This window comes from Pinus tabuliformis, chromosome 9 (genome assembly GCF_031772625.1).
Source record: "Pinus tabuliformis cultivar Carrire ecotype Pingquan chromosome 9, CPIR1, whole genome shotgun sequence".
In the NCBI taxonomy this organism is placed as follows: Eukaryota; Viridiplantae; Streptophyta; class Pinopsida; order Pinales; family Pinaceae; genus Pinus; species Pinus tabuliformis.
Window position 1 is genome coordinate 5,160,568 of NC_142307.1, and position 24,811 is coordinate 5,185,378.

At 39.5% G+C, this 24,811-nt stretch overlaps 1 protein-coding gene across 1 annotated transcript; it reads left to right on the forward strand.

The window, feature by feature from the left end:
• Nucleotides 1–11,200: 11,200 nt before the first annotated feature.
• Nucleotides 11,201–14,725, forward strand: LOC149146827 (uncharacterized). Its single transcript, XM_089441637.1, has one exon. The coding sequence runs from the start codon at nt 11,201–11,203 to the stop codon at nt 14,723–14,725; it is 3,525 nt and encodes a 1,174-aa protein (XP_089297763.1).
• Nucleotides 14,726–24,811: the final 10,086 nt, after the last annotated feature.

The window sequence follows — 24,811 nt, forward strand, 5'->3', positions numbered from 1 at the left end:
TGGCCTCCAATAGAACGTTATGATCGGGAAGTGGAAGGATCTCATGTTTGTGTTGCAGAAGTTCCTTACTTGTGAGGGCTGATACTCACTAACTTTCCTCTATCACATACACCTAATCTTGCACTTTGAGTCTGGTAAGCTCATCAATTTCCCGTATTATTGGCTCAGAAGTTTAGAAAAGATGGCGAAAGGAGTTCAGAAAGGAAAATCCAATCAGGCTGCATACAAATTATATCACCACGAGCTGATCACAATTTTATTTAAGAAAGAGCTGGAAGCTAAAAATGTGACTTGGGAGGAACTCATGGAGTTTTAGGGGCAGAGCATAGAGAATTTGACCCAAAAGAAGAGTGCAAAAAATCTGGCTCGAAAGAAGAGTGCAGAAAAGTTGGCTCAAAAGAAGAGTGCAGGGAAGTCAGCTCATAAGAGGAGTGTAGGCAAGAATGAGAAATCAAAAATGATGGCCTCGCATCCTACCGAGAGCAGGAGGTCGGCCAGGCGAAGAACTACCTCCTCAGTGGTGGGTCATGTTCAATCGACCTCTCTGATATTGTTGGATGACTCGCCACCTAATTCACCAGGTAAATACAATCTTTTGGTTCTCGTTGAGGCAGCAGCTCATACAGTGGTTGATGTTGACTATGTGGAGAAGGAAGACGACACTCCCTTATCGGTCCTCTTTGGCATAATGAAGAAAATAAAAGTGATGTCGAGTACAAGTAAGGACCCAACAGAGGGTCAGGTGGATGACTGGGCACAAGGTACTGAAACCCTTGGGGTGATGGACGAGCAAGGTGTTGAAACCCTCAATGATTTTGAAGAATAGTGTACTGAAGCCCCACGTGAGATGGATAAGCATGGTATTGAAGCCCTTAATGACTTTGAGGAGTAGGGTATTGAAACCCCTGGTAAATCAAATGAACAAGGTATTGAAAGCCCTGATAGAGTAAAACTGCAGGGAACTGAGACCCTTAGTAACATTGAGGTTTTGAGTGTTGAAACCCTTGATGATATAACAATGCAAGAATTGAAAGGTGGCCAGGATAACTTTGACCTTGATGATGATGGCACATCTCTGGAATCGACTGCTAAAAATTCTGCGCCTGAGGAATTGAGAGTGGAGAACTCCACCCTCTATCTGAACAGTCAGATAGAAGAACTCAAGCAATATGTTTATGGCTTGGAGGTATTAAATGAAGCCATGAAAGAGCAGAGTATAGTGCATAAATGAGAAAATGTAGAGTTGGCAGGAGAGGTGAAGGAAAAGAAAAGACAAGTTAAGATATGGAAATATGGGGCCTCAAAGTGTTATGAATGTCTTAAGAAGGTGACCAAGAAACTTAAAAAGGCTCGAAGCAGGAAGGAAAAGACAATGAAAGCAGGGATCAGCATACAAGTTCAGAATGCCCTTCTGTTTTGGTTCTTTTGTAAGCAGGTAAAGGTTGTGTGAGGACCCACAACAACTTAAGGAGGGGAGGATGTTGGTAGGCTACATTGCTTCATTTTTAACCCTTTTTCCCTTCAAAGCCATAACCTTAGACCTTTGTTTTAACCTTGCAAACCTCCCTATTCCTGCACTAGTCCAAGAATCATGTATTTTCCTGCACTAGCTTTAAATTTCATGTTTAAGGGTTACGAATGTGCATAATTAATCATTTTCAAAGATTTTATACATTTAAATATTTGCAACTAATATTTCTCTTCCTAAAAGTATTTGATAGGCAATGTATTGATCATCTCATTAGCATGGTCGAGTGCAGGTAGGATTCCTGCACCACTGGCAAATCTTCAACTGTCGTGACAGCTCACCACTCCATTGGGACACCGTGTTCGAGAACGATCAACTCAAGTTGGGCTCAAAGTGGAGAGGAAAGTTAGGGATATGGTGGAGATTGGTTCGTCGGTTGAATACCTAGAATAGTGTTTTGTTATAGCTGAAAGGCTTAGTACGAACTGTTATTGTTACTTTCTTATAGCCGAAAGGCTCATATTGGAACACTAGATGTAATTTGGTTACGGTCGTAGGCCTGAATGAATGTATAAAATATAGGACTTAGATAGAAAATGGTAGGGAGCGATAGATATAGAAAGGATATTGTGATCTCACTCTTCTCTAATTTTGCTGGTATCGCCCTCGTTCAGGGCTGGATTCGAACTCATGATGTATATTTGTTGCTTATTAATAGAAAGGAACTGCTACATGATTTATCAATATTGCATTGTAATTTTGTGTTAATTTGTTGATTAAAGAGTTGAATCTTTATGTTTCCTAAACAAGTAAATGAGCTGGTTGGCTAGAGCCTAGCCAACCCAGCTCGTTTTCGTCGTGTTCTTCTTTTTCGATTAAGGTGTGTTAATTTATTTTAATGAAAAGTGTGAAGTAAATAGATGTTTTTTTTTTAATTCTTCTGCAAAGTTTAAATCTGATTTCATTATAGTGTGATAGATTCATGGTGTGCATGCTCTATTGAGTTTAATCTTATGATTTCCTTCTTTGAAGTTTAATCTTGTTTTATGTCTGGATCGGGCAAGCACGCATTCCTGCACTAGTACATTTACAGTCCTGCATATTGACTCCTCTGGTTCATTACAGTAATAGTCTTTTATACTTTTATGATTGATGAGTCTTAATGTGATTCTAAAGAGCATGATTTTCATTCCAAAGTGTTCTTGATATTTCAAATTAAACATACTTTTGATAATCAGAAACTGAATGATGTTGTGACACACTAGTATGTGCCTGCACTTCATGCTGTTTAGGAAATATTAGACTTCATGCTTAATTATTCTTGAATGGAATCCTTCTGAGTTAAGAAGGTTCTGAATGTAGATCAGTTTGTGTGAATAACTATTACAGGATTGAAGCCTGATGTCACAATTAAATGATCTTTTTAGGTTGCATGAGGAATTTCCTTGATTAAAGAAGAGTGAAATTTGAATTTGGAGATTAATTCTTGTTTTAGATATTAAGATTGGTTGAAGAATCTTTCAGTTTGAATAATTTATTTTTAAGTTTTGTTCACCTTTGCAAGTTCTTTTCCCAGGTTAACACATTCTTTATTTCTCATAAGAAGGATTGGAAAACTTGGTGCAGGAATGTTTGTCCCGATACAGGAATCGATCTCCTGATCCAGGAACATAGTGCTCTAGTCTTGAGGCTTAAAGCTCCTGCATAAAGACATAAATCTTTAGTATTGGTGTAAAATATACTTCCAGCACCTAAGCTTTGTTCTGGTACTAGTGCAAGCACATTGCAGAAGTACATGAATAATAGCTTAGTGTAGGGAGAAAGATCTACAAGGAGTCAGATATCTTGAAGGGTCCAATTACTAACCCAACACACAACTATACTAAAGATAAACATAGATTTACATTTTCATTAGTCAAAGATTGTTTGTAAGAAGAAAATTCATTTCATTTATTTTCCTGCAAAAGTACTTTCTTTCACATTCCATCACTAGAATATCTTACGTGGAAATTGTCGAGTGATCTTTTATTTTTGATACTACAAGATTACAATTAAGGAAGTAGGAATAGAGTTTGGAAAATTTAATATCGTTATTGGCATTTCTTGTGTTTCATCTCTAAGTTTACGAAACCCCCGGGTTGACAATTAAGTGTTGAAGAAGTCTACCTAACCGCAATTCCACCACCCAACACAGAGCTTCTAAGAAATATAACAAACATGTTGAGAAAAGATACAGAGATAAAGTGGAACATTGAGGCTAAAAAATCATTTGATAAAGTAAAACAAGCCTTAACCCAGGCTCCTGTGTTGATTAGCCCTGATTTTACAAAAGATTTTCTCATTTTCTCATTTGCTTATGAGCATACTATTGTTGCAGTTCTCTTACAGAAAAATAATGAAGGACATGAAAAACCTATTGCTTTCTTTAGTAAAGCCTTAAGAGATGTTGCATTGAAGTATAATATCATGGAAACACAACCTTTTTATTTGGTAAAAGCAATAAAAGATTTTATATTTTATACCTCCACTCACATATAATTGCCTTTGTTCCAAATGTTGTGGTAAAAGACATACTAACCCAAAATGATCCTAATGGGAAAAGAGGTAAATGGTTGTCATTATCTTAGAATATGACATTGAAATCAAACCTACCAAACTCATTAAAGGTCAAGTATTAGCTAAATTGATGGTTGAATCTAATTTACATGCTTTGGATATAAATTTTCTAGCTATACTTAACGAACCAGAAGAGCAGGCAACTCCACAAGTAGCAGAAGATTTTTCTACCTCTCCCTAGTATGTAGACCTTATTTTTGTTCTACATCATTTACAAGCTCCTCTTGGTCTGACCAAAATGAAAGCTAGATTTCTTAAACTCAAAGCCATGAAATTTTGTATTTTAGATAATAATTTGTATTGGAAAGATACTGGTGGAGTTTTACTAAATTGCTTGTTGAAAGATGAGGTAGATAAAGTGATGCAGGAATTTCATGAAGGAGACTGTGGTGGACACCTATACTGGAAGACCACTACCAACAAGATCCTAAGAGCCAGTTTTTACTAGCCAACCTTATTTGTTGATGTCCAAAAGAAAGTCACCTCATGTCACCTATGCCAAATATTTGAAGGCAAAAGGAAACTATTGCCTTTACCCTTAAAACCCATATCAACCGAAACTCCTTTTCAGCAATGAGACCTGGATTTCATAGGAGAAATTCACTCTTCCTCCTAGGCCCAACATAAATGAATTCTTACATCCACCTACTATTTTACCAAATGGGTTGAAGCTATATCCACTAGGCAAGTCTCTGATGCAGTAATCATTAAATTCTTAGAGAATAATATTCTTTCAAGATTTGGATGTCCTAGGAAAATCATTACAGATAATGCTGTAGCATTCAAATCAAAGAGGATGGTAGAATTTTGCAACAAATATCAAATAACTTTGGGGAAATCTATAGCCTATTACTGTCAAGGAAATGGACTAGCAAAATCCTACAACAAAAGTCTGATTAATATTATCAAAAAATTGTTGCAGGATAACAAGAAATCATGGCATAATAAGCTAGTAAATGCATTATGGGAAGATAGACTTACTACTAGGAAATCAATTGGCATGTCTCCATACCAATTAGTTTATGGCATGGATGTTATTTTTGTTGGGTTGTGTTATATTCTTTCCACGACAAGCGGGGGGGTCACGGGGGGGCGGCAGGCCCCCTGTCAGAGGGTATGCAAGGGTCTCCCAAGGAAAAGAAAAAAAATTGGACCCTATATTACTTATGGTTTTGTGCATGGATTTCGCACATGGTTTTAGGCACGATGGTTTTCGATCCATGGTATTATGTAGATCCGGTCAAGGGAACTACAGTTATGTTCTAATCTAGGGTTTATGGATGCTTCGATATGTATATATATGTATTGTAACTTTGAAAGGAACATATTGAAAGATCAATCTGGTAGTCCCGGTTTTGGGGTCTAAGGGAAAGCTCTGTGTATATTTGTTTTATGTGTTATGATCTCGCCTTCATTTATTTTTTGTTTTAGAATTCGTATGCGGGTAATTTCTGTACAGGGTTAAAACCTAAAGTTTTTCCAACTTCATTGGGTATTCCTGTTTTGAAAATGATGCAAGAATTGCAGGTGGAACCGAATGACCTACAAAGAAGAATAAATCAAACAATTCAACTGTAGCAGTCAAGAGAGGAAGTTCACAATAGGACTCAATTGGTCCAGGAAAATATTAAGAAGATATATGACAGAATAACTGAGGACGATGATTTTCAGATAGGAAACCATGTTTTGAAATGGGATTCAAGAAGAGAAGAAAAGGGAAAGCATGGAAAATTTGATAATTTATGGATGGGACCTTACATAATCCATGCTTATAGGGGAAATAATGCATTTTTTCTTAAGGACATGGATGGAACAAAGCTACCTGGTGGACCTGTCAATGGCAAGATGTTGAAACATTATGTTTTTCAGGAATAGAATAATTTCTCATCAAAATCATTGTAGATACCATTTTCTTTGTACTGTTATGTTTGGGGTGGCTCATGTCAAAAAGTTGAAACCTGTGGAGAAGGCCCTAAGCTTTTAGTCATGTTTGCCACCATAACTACAACAACAACAAAAATCAAATGCAGTAAAACATTGAAGAAGAGGATTCAAGGCTACTAGTCTACAATTCTTGACACCTCACAAGGAGAGTGTCATCCCCAGCTAGAGCCACTATTAGGGTCCTATGATTCATAGGATCAAATGATGATTGAATGTTTTCTTTCAATATATCCAATTGTAAATAATATTGTATATTGCAAATGATTTACAATATATATATATATATATATATATATATATATATAATGAAAAGAGGGTATATATAAAAAATGAAATAGAAAAGTAAAAAAGGGTGAAAAGGACCCCATAAAAAAATAAAAATGATAATAATAAGAATATGAATAAGAATACAACTGAAAGTGATGCAAATTCAAATGCCACTACCAGATAAATGCTTTCATTTTCTAGAATAAATTGATTGTTGTGTGCAGCTTGTTTAAAATGCCACAACCCTGAGTCATTGTTTAGGTCATATAGTGTAATCATGATCAAACAAGTTTCAATTTTTGTTAATTAGATTAGAGAATAAAATTAGCCAAACTATGTAATCTTGGCTAAAAATAGTTAGGTAGATTAGGTGAATAAATTGATCCAACAATTTAATATGGATCAATGAATTACTAGGGTTAGGTTGCAGTTAGATTAGATGAGTTTCCCTTTTTAAAAGAAAAGAAAATAAAACAAGGGTTTGCACCTCTAAATGCACCCTTGGTTAGTCAAAATTTACCCTAGTTAAATGGAGATCAAAGAGGTTGAAATAAAACAAAATTATGTTTCGGGTCATCCTATGCTTGGCGCAAAATATAGTTTATCCAAAGTTTGGAGTTCATATTGTAAAGTCACAAAAGACAAAATTTGTTTTATCGTATTTGATTAAGTCATGCACTACATCCAACCACGGATTTTCATCGGAGGCTAGATCAACGGCTCTCAAGGCCTTTTGTCCCCCGCCTCTCCCCCCCCTTGCCTCGTCTATCTTTATCGATAAAGGGGGGGTCCAAAATGTTGGTTTCCCCATCTGACCCCATGCCTCCATGTCGCCCCATCATTCTTTCGTACCCTCCCCCCCGAAAAATCACCTTGCCACCATTCCTTCCCGCCAACATTCCCCACACCCTCCCTCCATGACACATGTCCCCCTATCCCCTAACCGTTAAACATTTATTCCCCCTACTTAAATTACCGTTAATATCTCTAACGTCCCACGCCTGCAACGGAAACATTCCCAACCATAAAAACACCAGAGTTTACCACATTTTTTCCCTTCACTGTCTTAGAACTCTACAGACATTAAACTTCACAATTTACCCATATGTCTGATTGGATACGATCAGAGGACTACCAGCAGTTGTATCATCATTCTCTTAACCAAAAACCTTTGGTTTTCAGGTTTTTTCTGGTCAATTCCCTAAATTCTCCTATCTGTTTGTTCCTCACATTTCTTGATATGGCTCCCAAAAGTCAGACTGCCACTAGTGTTGAAAACCCCATGATCCCTCCACCCATTGACCTAGATCACCTTCCCCTAGTTGACCGAGATTATAAGATCTCAGAACCAAAGTGTGAATTCGATTTTTTTGAGTTGCACAATTGGCTCAAAGATCTTCATCTTAACCAAAGTGATGAAATCGACCTCTGGGAATCAAATCTACCCCTCTACATGTTTCCCCAAGCACATTATTTTCCTGAATTCATCCTCAAATGCAAAGTTGACTACATACCAAATCAGAGAGCCATAATAGCCCCCACAGGTGAAGTTTTATTTGCAATTACCCCTCATTCCATCCAACAAATGATGCACATTCCTCAAAATAGTGCCTCCACCCCTTTTCAATAGAAGCCCTAAATGAACTATACCAAAAGCTAGATTTTTCCCGAAGGGCTAGGATTTTTGAGATTTTCCTACCTAAAGATACACAGTTACCTAAGAAAAACCCTCCCTATCCCTCTTCAATGTTTCCAGAAAGAGCCAAACAAATCATATCAATGCTTTCCTATTTATTAGGTTACTATTCTAATGAATGGGTAGATGAACCCATCTTAGGTTTTCTGTCCATATTTTCCACTGAAGATAATCCCTCAGTTGTGTTTGATTTTAGCCAATTTCTTGCTGATAGGATCCATGAACAATTCCTTAAACTCCAAACTGAAGGAATGTTCATATATGCTTCTGTTTTAATGTACCTATTTTTATTTTTCCAAGCAGAAAAATTCCCATTTGCAGTGCAGAAACTCAATGAGCAGGGGGAGCCACAATCAGTTATATTTTGGACCTCTATTCTAAGAAGAAATTCAGAGGAATATGCTTTCAAAGAATTCATAGATCAGTTTTTGCATCCAGCTACTTGTTTTTTGACCAGTCAGATAGAACCCAGGGTCAGTCAAGAAATCCAGAAGATCTTACATCTCAGTGAGCAAGAAAAGACAGGTGACTGGTACTTGTACTAGAATTACACTGAAATCAGAGTATATGGGTGTGAATTTCCACCCTATAAGCTACCCAAATACCTTCCAATGAGGATTTTTTCCTTGGAGTACATTAGGCAAATGATTAATTCTAATGAAATCCATTTTGTTGCAGCCAAGAAAAAATCACAATTCAGGATAAAAACATAGGTTGGGCCTTTTATCTGTAACGACAGGACAATAGGGCAGGAAGGAGATGAAAATATAAAACAAATGAAATTTCCTATAATCTTTACCTGGCCATATGAACCATTTCAAATAATGTGCAGAAACTCAATGAGCACGGGGGGCACAATCAGTTATATTTTGGACCTCCATTCTAAGAAGAAATTCAAAGGAATATGCTTTCAAAGAATTCATACATCAGTTTGTGCATCCAACAACGTGTTTGTTGACCAATAAGATAGAACCCAAGGTCGAAATATATCTTTATTCAGTATCATTCACATGGAGGATCTTGAAAACTGTTAAGTCTGCGGATTGAAGGTGCTCTCCCGCGCGCGCTCGGCAACCCTAGCTGTTGCTGCGTGCGTTCCCTCAGCGTGCCTGCGCCTGGCAGCGCTGCTGCTGGGCTGCTTTCCCCCTCTGCTCGTTCCCTTTCCCACCCTGGGGCCTCCTGCCCGTCTCATTGGGGGCCTGCGGCCCTTCCCCTTAGCCTTTTGCTGGAGCGCCCCCTGCGCTTCTGTCCTCTCCTGCAATGGATCCACCAATCCATGATCAGGAAGATTTGGAAAAGATGTTTGCCTCTCTCACAAAAGAGATCTCCTCAGAGAAAATCCGCCCTACAGCCACAAAGTTCATTAAGAAGCTCGATGAAATTCCGGAAGTTTCGCTCCCTCCTGGCCTCCCGAGGAGAGCTGCAGTTGCCTTGGCAGATCGTGGCCTGGTTGGCCAGTTCACCGGACTATGGCCCTCACCCCGCACAGTTCAACGCTGGGTGGAAAGAAACTGGAACTCAATGGTCCAAGGTAAGATAGCAATAAGGTTCTGCGGGAGGGGATTCTTCACCTTCCTCTTCGAAACGGTGGAAGACCGTAATCTCATCTTCAGGAATGGTCCTTACTTCATGGACACAAGAGGCCTGTATCTCAACAGATGGACCCCCGACTTTGATCCCGAGATGGATGTCCCCAGTGCTGTCCCGGTCTGGGTCCGCCTTCCCCATCTGCCTCTCCACTGCTGGGGAGATGAATCGGTGAAAGCTATAGGAAACGCTGTGGAGAAATATATTGATAGATCGGAACCAAGGGAGAACATGCATGCATGTGCCCGGATATGTGTAGAAGTGGATTTGGGGAAAGGATTACCGGAAGCGATCAAACTCAAGGTAGACCAGTGGACGCACATACAGCAAGTGGACTACGAGCAGTTGCCGTTCAAATGCAAGGTATGTCATGAATACGGGCATTTTGCTAATAGATGTAGTAAAAATAAACCAATGGACTCTGATAATGTTGAAGCTCCGGAAGAAACATGGGAAAAAGTCAAGAAGAAGAAGTCAAATCCACCCCCTGGAACTGTCTCAAAACCCCTAAATGAAACCCCAACCCCCCCTCCCCCATCCATCCGGATCTGGCCCTTCTATCCCCTCTTCCTCCAACCCTTTCGAATCCCTATCGGCAGAGGATCCTCCATCCCCCCCCCCTCTCCGAGAGGCCCTTCAGCAACCCCTCCCTCTCCCCCCCCGGCCTCCCCTCCCCCAACGGTTGAGAGAATCCTAACAAGGAACAAGACAAAGGAAAATATCACATCCACCGACCCACCCAGAAAAGTAGGAAGAAAGTCAAACAAAGAGATAAGGGATGAGAACGCAGCAAAGGAAATGGCTACAGGTAGCCAGCAGCCAATGGATACATATCTAGACAAGACCAAGGGGAGCGGGGAGAAGACGAAGGAGAAAAGTGGAATACACAATAAACAAAGTAAATGATGAATCTGGTCTCTTGGAATTGTAGGGGGATGGGCTCCTCCCTAAAAATTAATGCAGTCCGAGACCTTCTCAAATCGGAACACCCAGACTTTCTACTACTCCAGGAGACCAAAATCAATGATCAGGATTTTCAAAACACTGTTAAGCGAAGCAGAAGCTATGAAGGAATAGGATTGAGTGCAATAGGCGCCTCAGGTGGAATAGGAACAATATGGGACAAAAGTAAATGGAAACTCCAAGATAGCAGACAGAATAAATGGTGGCTAAGAACATATATGCAAAACATATCAAAGACTGAAGAATACACAATATACAATGTCTAAGCACCCCCCCACTATAGAGAAAAAGCCTCTTGCTGGGAGTCAATCATCATGGATTTAATGAATGCTCAGGACAAAAATATCTTCCTGGGAGGAGACCTGAACTTAATAAGAAATGCGGAAGAGAAGATGGGGGGAAATTTTTTTGCAGATCCCTCAAGGGATGCATTAGAAAAAATCATCCAAACTCACAGCCTCGTGGATATTCCCCCTCAGAACGGGCGCTTCACATGGTAAAACAAGAGAACTGGTAAAAACAACATCAAAGAGAGGCTGGACCGTATTTTGGTTCAAGAAAGAATTGTGGCCAACTTTTCTAGGATCCAAAGCACAGTAATACAAGGATATATATCAGATCATAAACCAGTGGCACTGCATCTGGTTAAAGGAGAAAATATGGGACCAATACCCTTTAAATATAACAGAGCGTGGGAAAACAGTGAAGACTTCAGGAACCTGGTAAAGGAGAAATGGGCAACAGAAATTATGGGCTCCCCGCACTATATATGGGAGACAAAGATCAAAATTCTACGGACAGCCATCAAGCAATGGGCCAGAACTTTCGCAACAGAGGAAGGAAAAAGGAAAATCAACCTCCAAATGAAACTTGAGGAGTGGAATCAAGAAACAGAGAAGGGCCAAGACACAGAAGAAGACTTAAGGAAAGAAAACGAATTGTACATGGAACTATATAAGCATAATCGAGCGAAAGAGGAAGAGCAAAGACAAAAATCGAGGTGCCTCTGGCTCAAATCAGGCGATAAGAACACCTCTTTCTTCCATAACAGTATCAAACTGAGGAGAGCAGGGAACAATATTGGGAAAATTGCAATGGAGGGCAGAGTTCTAACAGAGCAAGGGGAGATCAAGGAAGCAGCGTCTCGTCACTTTCAAAATCTTCTATCTGCTGATCCCCATTACAAAGAAAATCCGGATTTTCTAAATATAATAGAGAACAAAATCTCAGAGGAACAAAACGCAGAATTAGAAAAGGAGATCACGAAGGAGGAAATAGAAAGGACTATCCAAAGCATGCCATTGGATAAGGCTCCAGGCCCTGATGGATTTACAGTGGCCTTTTACAAAACCCATTGGGAAGTTATTAAGAAAGATTATATTAGAATGGCAAAAAACTTCTTTACAAAATGCAAACTGGGCAGCAGCATTAAGTCCTCTCATTTAGCTCTTATCCCCAAAGAACCAAATCCCCAATCTTTTGATAGATTCCGCCCTATTTCCCTGTGTAACGTTTCCTACAAAATCATCACTAAAATCTTGGCGCACAGGCTAAAAAAAATCCTTCCCTCCCTCATATCCGAGAATCAAGGAGGTTTTGTTCCTAGGCGACACATAACGGACAATGTCATTCTCATCCAGGAGGTAATTCACAGCAGTTTATCCAGGAAGGAGAGGGGTATGATCATCAAGCTGGACATGGCGAACGCCTTCGACCGGGTAAACCACTCATTCCTTCAAGCAGTCCTATTGAAATTTGGCATCTCAGAGTCCTTTACAAGCAGGGTCATGGAATGCATTTCCCACAATTGGACAGCTCCACTCATTAATGGAAGGCCCTGCACTGCCTTCAAGAGTTCAAGAGGATTGAGGCAGGGATGCCCGTTGTCACCCTTTCTTTACATTATTATGGTTGAAACCCTCAGCTTACATTTGGAGAATAAGCGCAAATTAAAAGAAATTACAGGGGTGGATATAGTTAGAGGATCTAAGGGAATCAATCACTCCCTTTTTGCAGATGACACTCTGCTGATAGGGGGAGCCTCTAGCATCATGGCCCGAAGATTCAAAAAAATTCTGGAACTCTTCCTACAAGCTTCAGGAGGCAAACTAAACAACAACAAGTGTATGATATACACCTGGAATGTCCCAAGAAACATAACCCAGAGAATCTCCATAATCATGGAAATCCCTGCCCAAGGGAATTGGACCCACTTCATGTACTTAGGGCTTCCCTTAGCCAAGGAAACAATCAAAGCTGAGATCTGGGCAAAACTAATCGAGAAATTGAGAGGGAAACTTCAGATTTGGGGAGTGTATTGGCTAAACTTGGCAGGTAGAACCATTCTCATAAAGGCCATACTATCAGCCCTCCCAATCTATCAATTTGCTACCACACTCGCCCCGGCAGGCATCCACAAGCACATGGAGTTGATCATCAGAAGTTTCTTGTGGCAAGGAGGAAAGCAAGATACAAAAAAGTTCAGCTTGGTGAAGTGGGACAAGGTCACTCTTCCCCTAGAAAAAGGAGGGCTCGGAATCAGGATACCAAGACTAGCAAACATGGCAATGGGTTATAAATTGGTCTGGAGAATTCTCAATGAGAAAGGGACCTGGTGGACAGAGGTCATCAAGAGGAAGTACTTAAATGGGATCAAAAGCAACATCCTTGCAGGAAACATCATTGAAAGACATTGTACCCCTGTTTGGAAGCTGATCAAAAAGACTCTTCCTCAACTTAATTCATGCATATCAAGAGCTCCGGGTAATGGCAAGGATATCAATATATGGGAGGACAGGATAATGGGCAAGGAGGCAAGGGCAACGATCATTAACTACAGGCCACTGCAAAGATGGATGGCAGAGGCAAAGATCAAAACTCTTTATGACATCTCTCTTTGGGATCAGAACTGCTGGATTGGTTGGAGACCTCTTCCCCTCCCTGATGACCTTAAGAACCTATGGGTTGAGCTCAAGAATTCGCTTATAGGCTCTGCCCCCACAAACAGAAGGGAGGAAGACAAATTTGTTTGGGACCCTAATGGGGGTAACTACACAGTCCAAGAGGGCTACAAAGTTTTGCAAAACGCCTCAGCAATTAACAATTGGCCACTCCAGAAAGCAATATGGAAAACTGAGTGTATACCAAAGGTGAAGCTTTTTAATTGGACCCTTCTGCATGGTAAAATTCTTACTGCTGAAAATCTCCGGAAGAAGGGCATTCAAGGCCCATCAATTTGCTGCATGTGTAAGGATGCAGAGGAAAGTATTAACCACCTCTTTATAGACTGCCACTTTGCAAGAGCATGCTGGAATCTTATCACTAACCCCCTAAGCATCAGCGATCTTCCCAACCAAATCACTATCCTACAGAAACAATGGGGAAATAGCTACCCTCATCCCGGCAAATGCAAGGGTCTAGTCAAAAGGATATGGATCAGCATCCCAGCCAATCTCTGCTGGCAAATATGGATTGCCAGAAACAAGTGTATTTTTAAGAGCAAAAAGCCAAGCATCTCCAGCGTTCTAGCCAAAACGATGGCACTTATCACCGAGACCATTGAGGCAAATGGCATTAACCAGGCAGAACTGGAACCAACGGATACAAGAGTCAAAGAGTGGATCAGCAAATTCAAATGTGGAAGGAGAACTCAGAAGAAAGAAAATACAGGGAAGAGGAACACGAACTGGAAACTAAGAGGGACTAGGGAAGAAGTTAAAAACTGGATTCATAATCAAAACCGCCCTACCCTCCACTTTGATGGGGCTTCAAAGAACAACCCGGGCCAAGCGGGAGCAGGTGGAGTTATCAAGGACTGTCAAGGGAGAAACATAGTTACTTTTGAATGGGGACTAGGCATCATGACAAACAATAAGGCAGAGGCATACAACCTCTTTCTTGGGACCTCCATTGCCAGGAAACTTGGCCTGAGAAACCTTTTAATTCTTGGCGATTCTGCTATCATCATAGCAGCATTAACCTCTGGGAAAGACTTCAGACAAACAGCATTAAACAACATCAGAGTAAGGATAATGGAAAATATCAGGTCTCTTGGCGATGTCACCTTCAAACACATCCTCAGAGCAAACAATGTGGAAGCAGATGAACAAGCGAACAAGGCTACAGGAAGGCAAACAGGTAAAGTCAAGGAGAATGACACAGTTTATGAGAAAGATATCCCCTAAGCGGGCCTCTCCCATCGCCTCTCCCAAGAAACTTAGTCACCACAGGTATAATCCCCTCCGTATTTGGCCCTTCCCCAAATCTCTTTTCTGCTCTACCTGGTACCATCGAAATTCGAATCGCCCTCATGACCTGAATCTAATCATAGATTCATATCTCTTTGGGATTCATTATCTGATCCACGCAGCCATTCTCAGGGTATGGGTTAGTGTCTTTTTCCTTCGCACACTCCTTGTCAGCAGCCAAATCAAATCATCTGACCTCTCCTCTCCCAAGAGTAGATCCTTTCGGAATCGACCCAAGCATATGCGGATCCTCCATGATATTATATATTGCAGTCGGGCTCCAAGGAATCGCACTGCTCTGGGGAAAGCTCCGCATCAGCATTTCGACTCCAGCATCAGAAGGCAGCCCGTGGACGGCCTCTTCCTCCACCAGGAGATAGAGCTCTGCAGCGCGCTCTTGGTAACTATAGTTTTATTCTATGTTGGCTTATATTCGCTAACTTCTTTGTTTCTGGACTGCAGCAGTGTCTTAGGCATATCCCCGAAGCTCACTCTTGGCCCTCTAAGCACGTCGCTCCTCTATCTTCTGAGTCAGCATCTCAGTGTCATCCCCTCTCCTCCCTCTATAGGCCCGATTCCTCACAGGTCTTCCCAGCCCTCAAGCTCCGATCCTCTGTTTGACAGAATGGTTGAACAGCAGAATCCTCCAGCGGATCAGGCACAACCCGGTAACTTTTTGGACAACATTTTCAACAACAGGGACTGCAACATGTGTAAGGCCCACACGATCATGATCAACAGCCTGACCAAGCAGCTGAAAGAGCTGCAAGAGGATTATCATGCAGACAGGAACTCAAAGCGCAAAAAATTGGACAAAAGCAAGAATGAGATTGAAGCATTGAAAGAGAGATGCAGCCACTTGGAGGCGGCTATGGAGCACATCCGCTCCCTTACCCAGAGTTACCAGGCGGAAGCTTCAACCATGGCAAGTGTCAGGAATCCGGATGATTCAGTCACACAACATTTTCCATAAGGAATGCATTGTAAATTTAGCTGGTTAGGGGGTTCCTATGTTAGGCAATATAGTCGCCTTTGTTTTGCTTTCTGTTTAAATCAAAAGAAGCAACGAGGAATATGGGTCTGCGAACCCACTTTTGATCCTCAGACTTCAGAAACATCTCCCGTATGTAATTGGAACTCTGTAATGTTGGTTTTATAATACATAAGTACCCGACTTTGTTAAAAAAAAAAAAAAAAAAAAGATAGAACCCAAGGTCATTCAATAAATCCATAAGATCCTACATCATAGTGAGCAAGCAAAGACAGGTGACTGGTACTTGTACCAAAATTACACCGAAATCAGAGTATATGGGTGTGAATTTCCACCCTATAAGCTACCCAGATACCTTCCAATGAGGATTTTTGCCTTGGAATACATTAGGCAAATGATTAATTATGATGAAATCCATTTTGTTGCAGCCAAGAAAAAATCCCAATTCAGGATAAAAATGCAAGTTGGACCTTTTATCTGTAATAGCAGGACAGCAGGGCAGGAAGTAGATGAAATTCTAAAACAGATGAAATTTCCCCTAATCTTTACCTAGTCATATGACCCATTTCAAATAATTTCAAATCTTAGGATGGAGCAGAAGACTACACCATATGTGCATACTCAGAGACCAGAAATTGAAAAATATATGAACCAATCTTAGTGGGAAGAAAACACTTTACAAGAGGCAGAGGAACAACTTCTGCAGAGGACCACTTCACATACTCTTGTTCCTCATGAAAAGACAGAGAAAATACCAAGAGAAGAGGACTCACCTTCAGTCACAGAGGTCTCAGCCAAGGAGTTCAATATTTACACAAAGAAAGCCAAGAAGAATCCTACAACATGGTTTGCAGAACAAGAAGAAGAACAAGGACCATCTACAATAGTTCTGAAAGGCCTATTGTTTCAGACACATTCAGAGGATATATCTACAGGGTCCCCAACTTCATCATTTTCGTAGGGTAATCCATAAAACACTCCAGCATTAGAAATTGTCCATAAGCAGAAAGAATTAAATATTTTGAAAGTACAAAGAGATCAACACCTACACACAGTTTTGGAAGCAAACTTCCACCACTCATCATAGGCTCATGTCCTCATTTGACACAGAAAAGGGGATAATACATATGGCATTCTTGCAAGCATAGGTCCCCGATCCATAATCAGCAGCATATTACAAGTAAATCACACTTGAGTTTGAGGCAAAGGATGTCTATCCTTTGGACCAGATGGACGTGCATATGCAAATATAGAGATGGTTTACTCCACATTCACACAGACTGCAATAACTGCTTCCAAATTGCAGGTATCTTTAAGTAACATTCAATCATAGCTAAAACTTGAGAAGATTTCTTCTTTGGCTAAGGATAATAGAATAAAATCCTTAGAATATCTAGTTATCAAAGCAGGGTATGATCCAAGAAACATAAATCCAGTGGAAGAAATCATCAAAAAGAAAAATGTTGACATTGCTTCTCTCAGGAAAAAAAAAAAAACTACCAGCCACTAAATACCCTCAAGCTAAGGATATGGGAGAAGTTGAAAGTCAGAAATAAAATATGTGCATGCTCATCATGGAGCAGAATGCTCAGATAAAGGAAATGGAAGTAGAAATGGACAAACTCATCAAGGAGAAAGAGCATAATTCTCAGCTTGCTTTGGTACCCCTTGATGCAATGCCTCTTGCATCAATACTTCAAACATGCATTTCTACATCAGCTACAATAGTAGGAGCATCTGCCTCTACAACACCCTCTACTTGAACTACAGATGATTCTATCAAAGTGGCCCAATCCATGGAAAATATGTCAATACTAGGAGAAGAAATCAAAAAGTTGCAGGAGGTTGTAAAGGTCCTACTGGAATAGAATACCAGATATGAAAACTCTCTCCTAACAGAGATGCAGAAATCCTAGAGACTTACCCAAAGAATGCAGCATATAGAGAAGGAAATTTACATGGGTAATACCCAAGCCCAGGTCAAGGAGAACATCTAGAAAAGGAGAAATGAAGCCATGATAGAAATATGACCATCTATACATATCATATTTTTCAGAAGGAATTAATTGAGAAAACTAGTGAAGTTATTGAATAGATCAAAGAACAGCTAGGCGATAAACCAAGTGAAGCTACAGAGCTCATTAAGTTCCTAAATTCCAAAAACAAGTAGGAGCTAGAAGAACTAGAGATTGAGGACAGGACTGAGACAATACTAGAGGTAAAAAAGGTGCTGACCAAAAGAAACTTAATCAGGCAGTTGGAAGAAAAATGTCAAGTTCTAGACATAGGTGTATAGAGGTTCTTCAGCAAATTGGAAGTCCTCTACAAAAAGGGACTTCCCAGTTTACTAGTGATAAATGACAAGCTCAGCACATGGCCAGATTATAGCCAGAAATTGATGACCATTGCTAAAGACAATACTAAGTTTGTAGGAGTGAAAGGCAGCATAACAAGGAAAGCATTTTTAGAAGCACTGACATATGATTTAGACATCCAGTATGAAATCAAGCACATCTTTATTTCCAAGCCAACTTTTTCCAAATATACTGAAGTGGATGAGGTCTACAGAAAGTTACTCAAGATGTCTATTCCTAGTGAACAATGTTGGGATAAATTGTTTTAGTTACTGGAGTGATAAGATGATTTAAATTTTCAACACAGGCCCAACAGCACAGCAGAAATTCAAGGGTCGGATATTCAGCAGTTCCACAAAGCTAGGGCCACTAATCTAAGCAGTTTTAATTTTCCTATATTTTGTAACAAATAGATAGAATTGGTTTTAGAAATTCCTAAAATACATCTTGATCAGGTTTGACAGGATATTTTGTAAATAAACTTATAAATACTTCTCTTTTTGAAGTATTAAGGGTTGATTTTTGCATTCCAGAAAGCTATTGTACTTTTTCCATTTGATGGGTTGATCAGTAATAAAAAGGACATTCTTCTGAACTTTCATGTGCTGGACTATTTGGTGAAGTGCTTCTCTCACTATCTATGTGTTTATTTCTTTTTTTTCATACTTACGTGTTCTTAAATCTGAATTATTCTACAGAAAGTTGATAAACAGAATTTGTTGAAAGATACACTCTAATTATGGTTGTGGATAATTTAAATGTTTTCCTCTGATATTAAGTTAAATAATTCTTAATTTATCTTTTGCTTAATTGAACTTTTTTCTCTTCTTCCATTACATTTCATTTAAATCTAAAAGAGCCAGTTAGTTCAGCTACCTTTCCCTGTGAAACTCCTTTGAAAATATGAGACAGATCCACGTTAAGTTTGTAGACTCCATATCCCAATGGAAGTTTCAGGAATTTAATCAACCAAACCAATTTTAAAATCAAACTTTTAACTCTCATAACTTGCCTATAATTACAAATACAACAAAGTTAAATCTGACAGAGAGATCCCTCTCTGAGTTTAGGAAGGCTAGATCCTAAGCTCCAAAGTGGTTTTGTCGTTACCTCTGTGGTTTCTTTCACAACCTCAGAAATTACAGAGTGATAACACCTAGGTCACCCATCCTTTGCTTTGTGCTTTGTTCTGCAGTTTGGGGGCGCCTTTCCCTTGCTTTGAATTTGTATATCCAAGTATCACTTATTCTATTTAAATTTCTGCTCAATTTTGATAGTGTATCGATAGGCAACGCCAAGTGAGGAGATGTCCAAGAAATCCATCTCATTTTAGATGTATTTGTGTATAAATTCATGGTACTTAAGTACCAAATTCTACTCAAAATCCTTGATACACAACTTCGTATGAAGGGTATGAAAAATATTTGTGAACTCTAACACGTCTTGGTCCCTTCCCTACCACAGCGCGGTCCAATTTATGTATTTATCTTCATAGCTCCTGAACAGGTAATATTGTTCCTTAATGGTGTCTTGGAAATAATTCCAAGTGTGTGTGGCTGAAAATGGTGAGGGTTCCCTCTCGTCCTTCTATTCATAGTAGGTTCCCCACCAGTTCTTGACTTGGGGGGTGGCTTTGAGGAGTGAAAAAGTAATATTTTCCTAATTGGAAAAGTCGTGAACCAAAAAATATCCTTCCAACATATTTAACCATCTATCTACAGCATTTTCATCTATCTAGCCTTCAAATATGGGAATTTCAAAGTTGGATTGTACCTTAAAATGAATGGTGCCTCCAGAGTGGTTTCCGGATGAATATGTGTCGCATGTGGGTAGTCGCCAAAGGATGTGGGAAAATTTATACATCATCACATTCCTTTGTCTCTCGAGGGCTTCCTCGAGCAATATTTTGAAAGGATCTCCTGCTCCCTCACCTTCTTTTCTTCCACCATGGGAGGCCTTGTGGGTTTGTGAGGTTGGTCTTGCAAAGGTTCAACCAGTTGGAGCCTTAAATCCTTATACCCTGACCTTGTTGGGGACATGCAAAGAAAAATAGAGAAAGATCAAATTTCTTTGATACCACTGATCCAGACTTACGCAAGAATGCAACAGAATATAGATATAAACATAAACATAGAAATGCAGCAAAAATAAAAATTCAATTTCATTAATATCAAAGAATTGGAAGATGGTTACAAGCATAATGGAAATAAACTAGCTCAGACAATGGTAGCTTATCTCTAAGAATAGATGTGGCAGCTACATGGCTCTAAATTGTGTTAAAATGAGTCTCAAGGGCCATTTTAATATTGAAAAATAAATGGAAACCCTAAACAACCAAAACCCTAACCCCAGGAGATGGAACACCAAGAGTTTGTGGGCCCTGTTGGGGTTAGTTGGGCATCCAACTTCCCAGGGTTGTAACGTGGTCATAAGATCTTCGTTTGGTGCCTATGATACCGCGTTGGAAATATCTCTCCAAGTACTGCAAGATTTGCAGTAGGACCATAGTCATCTCATGCCTACGGCAACAGGGCTAATGTGGTCCTCAAAAAAACATTGTTTAGGGGGTCAAAACAAGCCTGGAAGTTCAGCGCCCGAAAAATAATAAAAATATTAAATGCTGCTATAATCAAGGAAATTGATGAAATTGGATGGAGGTCTAGGTGGAATAGGAGAGTGGCCACCAATATCCACCTAGATGAGTTGAAACTTAGACTGATTTTGTACCTTTATCCATTGAAGCAGGTGTCCAGACTGATTTTTGTCCTTGTTTCTACTGAAGCAGGAACCCAAACTGATTTTTCATCTGTCTTTATTAAAGAAAAGGTTCAGATTGATCCTCCGCTTATTTTTACTGAATCTTAGACTCAAACTAATATTGTACCCATTTTATTGAGAAAGGAGCACAAACAAATGTTGTACCTCCTTATACGTTGTTGATTGTAGATGCCACAATAAAGGTGTTGAATAAAACCATGGTAGAAGATAAAGAGACCGTAGCTAGATATCGAAGGGATGTAGTGCCTCAGAGGGAATATCAAAAAATACTCCAACTATTTTAGGCACTAACCATGATAAAGGATGAAACACATGCAAAGTTAAGAGCAGCCAAAAAGAAAACGCAGGCCTTGAAGGAGTGTATTTGTAAGATCATAGAACAACGAGATGAAAATTGTTCTATTTACTCAGATGCCTTAGCATGTAGATATCCAACATGAAATTATGTGTTATTTCTACTTCAACAATATTTGTTGCTCAAATCCAAGGCTATACAATGTGGCCAACCATATAAATTTGTCAGGCCAGGAGGTAACTCCTCAAAATGAGATTTTGTTATTCATTTAGGTTGTTCATTATTATATACATGAGGGAGTGACTGTTGAGTTTCATCTCCCGGTGACTCTCCATTTTCTCTATTATTTATTTACACTATTTATAGTTGTTCACCCAATCCCTATGATAAGGTGTCAACATTCCCCCCTTTATCTGAAGGGACGTTGGTGAGTCCAAGCATTGTTCTGGATCTTTCAAGCTTTTCTCTTCCAAGTGCATTGTCGAAGATGTCTGCAATCTGCTCATTAGTGGAACAATGGCGAATATGGATTGTTTTGGCCTCAACATGATGTCGAATCAGATGATATTGTGTATTGATGTGCTTTGTTCGATCATGGAACTTTGGGTTCTTGGCCAACTTTATTTCCAAGGTATTTTCAATCAAGAGTGGAGTCAAATGTACTTGTTTTACCTGCAAATCTTCCAGAATTTTCTTGAGCCACACAGTTTCTTTTGTTTCCTCAGCTGTTGTCACATATTCTACCTCTGTTGTGGAACCTGCTAGAACTTATTGTTTGCGTGATCTCGAGGAGACAGCTCATGATCCAAGACTCATAGCATAACCCGAAGTAGATACCCCAATTTTTTTGTCTCCATTGAAGTCTGAATCAAAGTATCCAATCAAGCTGAAGTCGCCCACCTGTGTATACTTGAGTCCAAAGTCTTGAGTTCCCTTCAAGTACTTTAGAACTCTTTTTGCAGCAGACCAATGTCCCTCACAAGGCTTTTGCATAAACCTAGAGAGGATTCCAACAACAAACGAAATGTGTGGTCTGGTAGTAGTCAGGTAGTTGAGACTTCCTACAAGATATCTATACTTTGTTGCGTCCTCAAATTATTTTCCTTCAATGGATGTGAGCTTTAATTTTTGTTCCACTGGAGTAGTCATAGGATTGCATTTAGCCATGCCAAACCTGTTCAATATATCTCCAATATACTTCTTTTGAGAAAGGAATATGGAACTCGGATGTTGAGTTACTTCAATACCAAGATAGTAATGAACATAGCCCAAATCATTCATTTAGAAACCTTTCCTCAATTCCTTCTTTATGGATGCAATGTAGCTCTCATTGTTCCTTGTCATCAAAATATCCTCTACATATACCACAAGATATACAACTGTTTTGCCAACTTTCTTGACAAACAAATTTGCATCATCAAGATCATAATGTTCGAAATTGAGTTTCAGAAGATGCTCAATTAATTTTTCATACCATGCTTGTGGTTCTTGTTTGATGCCATACAAGGATTTCACAAGTTTGCATACTTTATGTTCATGTCCTTTCACAGCAAATCCTTCAGGCTGGTACATAAAAACATTCTCTTTTAGATATCCATTCAAAAAAGCAGTTTTTACATCCATTTGATGGACTTTCCAACTGTTATGAGCTGCTAGGGCAAAGAGTGTCCGGATGGTAGCCCATTTTGTTGTGGGGGCAAAAGTCTCCTCATAATCGACCCCTTCCTTATGTACAAAACCTTTTGCCACAAGCCTACCTTTGTGCTTCTTAAGTGAGCCATCAACTTTATACTTGTTCTTGTAGACCCACTTGCAGCCAATTGGTTTGGTTCCCAATGGAGGATCAACCAGCTTCCAAGTGTCACTCTTTATCAAGGCATCATACTCCTTTTTCTTTCCATTCATCATGAGAAGCAGCTTCTTTGAAGGAATTTGATACAAAATCTGTAGACAAATTCAATTCAGAATCATAAGAAACATCCATATCAACAGGTGAATCAGAGTCATCTACATCACCTCCATTTTGTCGGGTTGAATTTCTAGTTCATGTCTTTCCAACCTCATCTGGATGAACACTTTCAAGTGTCTTTGTCAGCCACTTTGGGGGACTTTTCTGAGATGGTCTAGGTTGCTGAGTTGATTGAGTTGGGACTGATCAAGATTGAGTCTCCCAATTCTGTCAATCACATCACTCAAAGTATCATTCATTGTTGGAGTTTCATGCAGGGGAGAGAGTGCTTTAGAAGATGATTCCACAAGTTTATCCAGTATAGGAATTCCCCCTTCAAGATGTAGAATCTGAGTATCAAATTCTTGAAATGATTTTGCATTTGCGAATCTATCTAAGCGATCAAGTTGCCACTCAAAAACATTGTCAGCTTTAGATGATTCAAGAAAGATTACATCTCTGGATACAGCAAACTTTTTTATTGACTTCATCATAGAGACGGTATGCTTTGGAGGTGTTTGAATACCCCAGGAAGATACACTTAAGACTCCTTGCACCAAGTTTGTTTCTATGTACCTTTGGTATCAAGGCATAACATATGGAACCAAAGACCCTGAGATGATTTACCGAAGGAATGTGTCCATACCACATTTCATAAGGAGTCTTGTTTCTAATAGCATTAGATGGACATCTATTCTTTACATATATAGCACATAGAACTGCATCAGCCCAAAACATCAATTTTACATTTTTGAAAAACATCATGGAGCGCACCATAACTAAGATTGTCATGTTCATTCTTTCATCTACTTCATTCTGTTGGGATTATAAGGCACAGTTGTTTGATGTTTGATCCCATTTTGGCGAATATAGTTTTCAAATTCATTTGAAGTGTATTCTTTTCCATTATCAGTGCGAATAGAGCCAATATGAGATTGTGCATCATTTTCAATCCATGTCAGAAAGTTCTTGAATGTTTGAAAAGCATCAGATTTATTCTTCAATAAATAAACCCAACACATTCTAGTGTAGTCATCAATAAATGTCATCATATATTTATTTCCATTTGCAAAAGGAATAGGCATTGGACCACATAAATCTGAATGAATGAGTTCAAGTTTTCTATGTGCTCTGGAATGTGAATCATGAAAATATTGTTTGTTATGCTTTCCTAGAATGCAAGAATCACATTGCTTAAGTTTCCTAGGAATTGTATGCAAACAAGTAACACCATTTTTCTTCAACAAGTGGAGGCTATCATAATTTAAGTGTCCAAATCTAGCATGCCATAATAAACTTGATGGAAATGTACCTTCTTCATAATGAGAATTGTATGAGAAAATATGTGCACGAGCAGAGGTACCCTGCAGCTTGAGAAGCCTTTCTTCTTCTATCCCTATCATGACAAGTTAGTGGTCTGATGCTTTTCTCACCTCAACCTTGCCATCAAACATATTAATGGAGTTTCCTTGCTAGTGGATGTGGACCAAGGAAAGCAAGTTTCTCCTTAGCTGTGGGAGATATAAAACATGATACAGAAGAAAGTCTGGAAGACCAAGCAATTTAATCCTGATTGTGTCAAGCCCTTATGGCTTGAGTTTCGATTTGTCTGCAAAGTATACTGCTCCATCAATATTGTCAGTAAATTCTTCAATAA